Source organism: Sardina pilchardus, chromosome 17, assembly GCF_963854185.1.
Source record: "Sardina pilchardus chromosome 17, fSarPil1.1, whole genome shotgun sequence".
NCBI classification, from domain to species: Eukaryota; Metazoa; Chordata; class Actinopteri; order Clupeiformes; family Clupeidae; genus Sardina; species Sardina pilchardus.
The window spans coordinates 32,430,841-32,433,340 of record NC_085010.1 but is presented as its reverse complement, the minus strand read 5'-3'; the positions used below and the strand labels follow the sequence as shown (position 1 = coordinate 32,433,340).

Sequence of the window (2,500 nt, the reverse complement as noted above, 5' to 3'; positions counted from 1 at the left end):
CAGGGGAACTATTCTTACTGTTCCAGCTGAGTTGGACTGAACCACTCCGCTGCTCACAGAGGGGGGAGACAAACGGGAACACACGAAACCGCCTCATATGTGCTTTAATTAACGCGAGCTCACAAACACGGAGTCTAGATGGTATTCTGCAATCCGGTTTTATATCTGAGAGGCTTGTGGCGTGTTAATCGGGGTGTTTTATTGTTTAGGAGTGCGCGCCCCCTCCCCACAGCGCCCCGGTGCTGGCGGCCCTGCCAAGTCAGTTTGAACCGATCAGACAAAGGCAGCAGGAAGCCCCGGGGCTCGGTACTGCGTGCGAGCTGAGCACAAATACTAAACGAAACGAAAGCCTTCTCTTTTAAACCTCGCGGAGTCCTACCGACGCTACGATATTCCTGTGTTTCTCTCACGGCGATTGTTTGGAATAGTTTCGAGGGCTTTTTGAAAATGTACGACCGTCTGGATCCTCGCGGAGACCGAGGGCGTTTGTCTGAACACAAAATGGGTAGCGTTGCCTGACTGGCCGCGTTTCGCCCGTTGGCGTTGGGCTTTCGCTGGGAGGATTTTTGGATTTTTTTGCATTTGAATCCTACTGCGCAACCAGACGGATCACGTGGGCTGTGGAGTTGATCGATTTGCAGTTAAATGTGAAAAAGAGAGAAGCAAGCGGCTGGGAATACAGCCGTGTGTGTGTTTTTTTTCTCGGAAAAGGGACGAGGCTCGCGCGGGGGGGGAGGACAGAGGTGGGCTTGCCGAAGTCGGCTATTTTTTTATTCGGACGTAAGATGGAGACGCACATCTCGTGCCTCTTCCCGGAGATTCTAGCCATGATTTTCAGCTACTTGGACGTACGGGACAAAGGCAGAGTGGCGCAAGTGTGCACGGCGTGGAGGGACGCTTCGTACCACAAGTCGGTGTGGCGGGGGGTTGAGGCCAAGCTGCATCTGCGCAGAGCCAACCCGTCTCTGTTCCCCAGCCTGCAGGCTCGTGGCATCCGGCGGGTGCAGATCCTGAGCCTACGGCGCAGCCTGAGCTACGTGATCCAGGGCATGCCGAACATCGAGAGCCTCAACCTCAGCGGCTGCTACAACCTCACGGATAACGGCCTGGGGCACGCGTTCGTGCAGGAGATCCCGTCCCTGCGCGTGCTGAATCTGAGCCTGTGCAAGCAGATCACGGACTCGAGCCTGGGCCGCATCGCGCAGTACCTGAAGAACCTGGAGGTGCTCGAGCTGGGCGGGTGCAGCAACATCACGAACACCGGGCTGCTGCTGATCGCGTGGGGGCTGCACCGGCTCAAGAGCCTCAACCTGCGCTCGTGCCGGCACGTGTCCGACGTGGGCATCGGGCACCTCGCGGGCATGACCCGCAGCGCGGCGGAGGGCTGCCTGAGTCTCGAGCACCTCACGCTGCAGGACTGTCAGAAGCTCACGGACCTCTCGCTCAAGCACATCTCCAAGGGCCTCACGAGACTCCGCGTGCTCAACCTGAGCTTCTGCGGCGGCATCTCGGACGCGGGAATGATCCACCTCTCGCACATGACGAGTCTCTGGACACTCAACCTGCGCTCGTGCGACAACATCAGCGACACCGGCATCATGCACCTGGCCATGGGCACGCTCAGGCTGTCCGGTCTCGACGTGTCGTTCTGCGACAAGATCGGTGACCAGAGTCTGGCTTATATCGCGCAGGGCCTGTACCAGCTCAAGTCGCTGTCGCTCTGCTCGTGCCACATCAGTGACGACGGCATCAACCGGATGGTGCGCCAGATGCACGAGCTACGGACCCTGAACATCGGGCAGTGTGTGAGGATAACGGACAAAGGACTGGAGCTCATCGCGGATCACTTAACGCAGCTGACCGGGATCGATCTGTATGGATGTACGAAAATCACTAAGCGGGGGCTGGAGCGGATCACACAGCTTCCGTACCTTAAAGTGTTGAACCTGGGCCTGTGGCAGATGACCGAGAGCGAGAAAGCGAGGTGAAACTTGGTGATGTTTTAGAGGAGGGGGGGAGAGGGTTGGGGGGGGGAGAGGAAGGGGGAGAGAGGGCGGGGAAATTTTCTTTATTTAAAAAAAGAGAAAGGAGCAGGCTGCTCGAGGCTCTGTAGGTCGCTATTTAATGTATTAAAACGACAGAGATGTGACTTATTTTAAGCGAAATCTAAAAAAAAAAGTTGTTTTTTTTACATAAAGTTAAATTAACACGATATTTGGGCCATTTTTATCAAACTAAAAAAAAACAAACAAACAACAAACTTTTTAATTAAAACATTTAATTTCTTATCAAGTCGCAATATAGGCTTCAACCCTCCTCCTCCTAAACTATCGCGCCTAAACATGTCGGCTACCTCGCAGTGTGTGTAGATCTTGTGTTCTTCTCCGGAGAGAGGAAACTGTGTGCCTAGGAATCACCCCTCCCCCACCGCGGCTCCGTAGCCTACAGAGAATGGGGCCTAACTACCTTTTGTTAATTTACCCCGAAACGGTCAACTACA

The 2,500-nt window shown here is 54.7% G+C and overlaps 1 protein-coding gene across 1 annotated transcript; it reads left to right on the top strand.

The window, feature by feature from the left end:
* Window positions 1-511: 511 nt before the first annotated feature.
* Window positions 512-2,007, top strand: fbxl14b (F-box and leucine-rich repeat protein 14b). The gene has a single exon (XM_062518541.1). It carries the CDS (start codon window positions 786-788, stop codon window positions 1,986-1,988), a length of 1,203 nt encoding a protein of 400 aa, XP_062374525.1. The 5' UTR covers window positions 512-785; the 3' UTR covers window positions 1,989-2,007.
* Window positions 2,008-2,500: the final 493 nt, after the last annotated feature.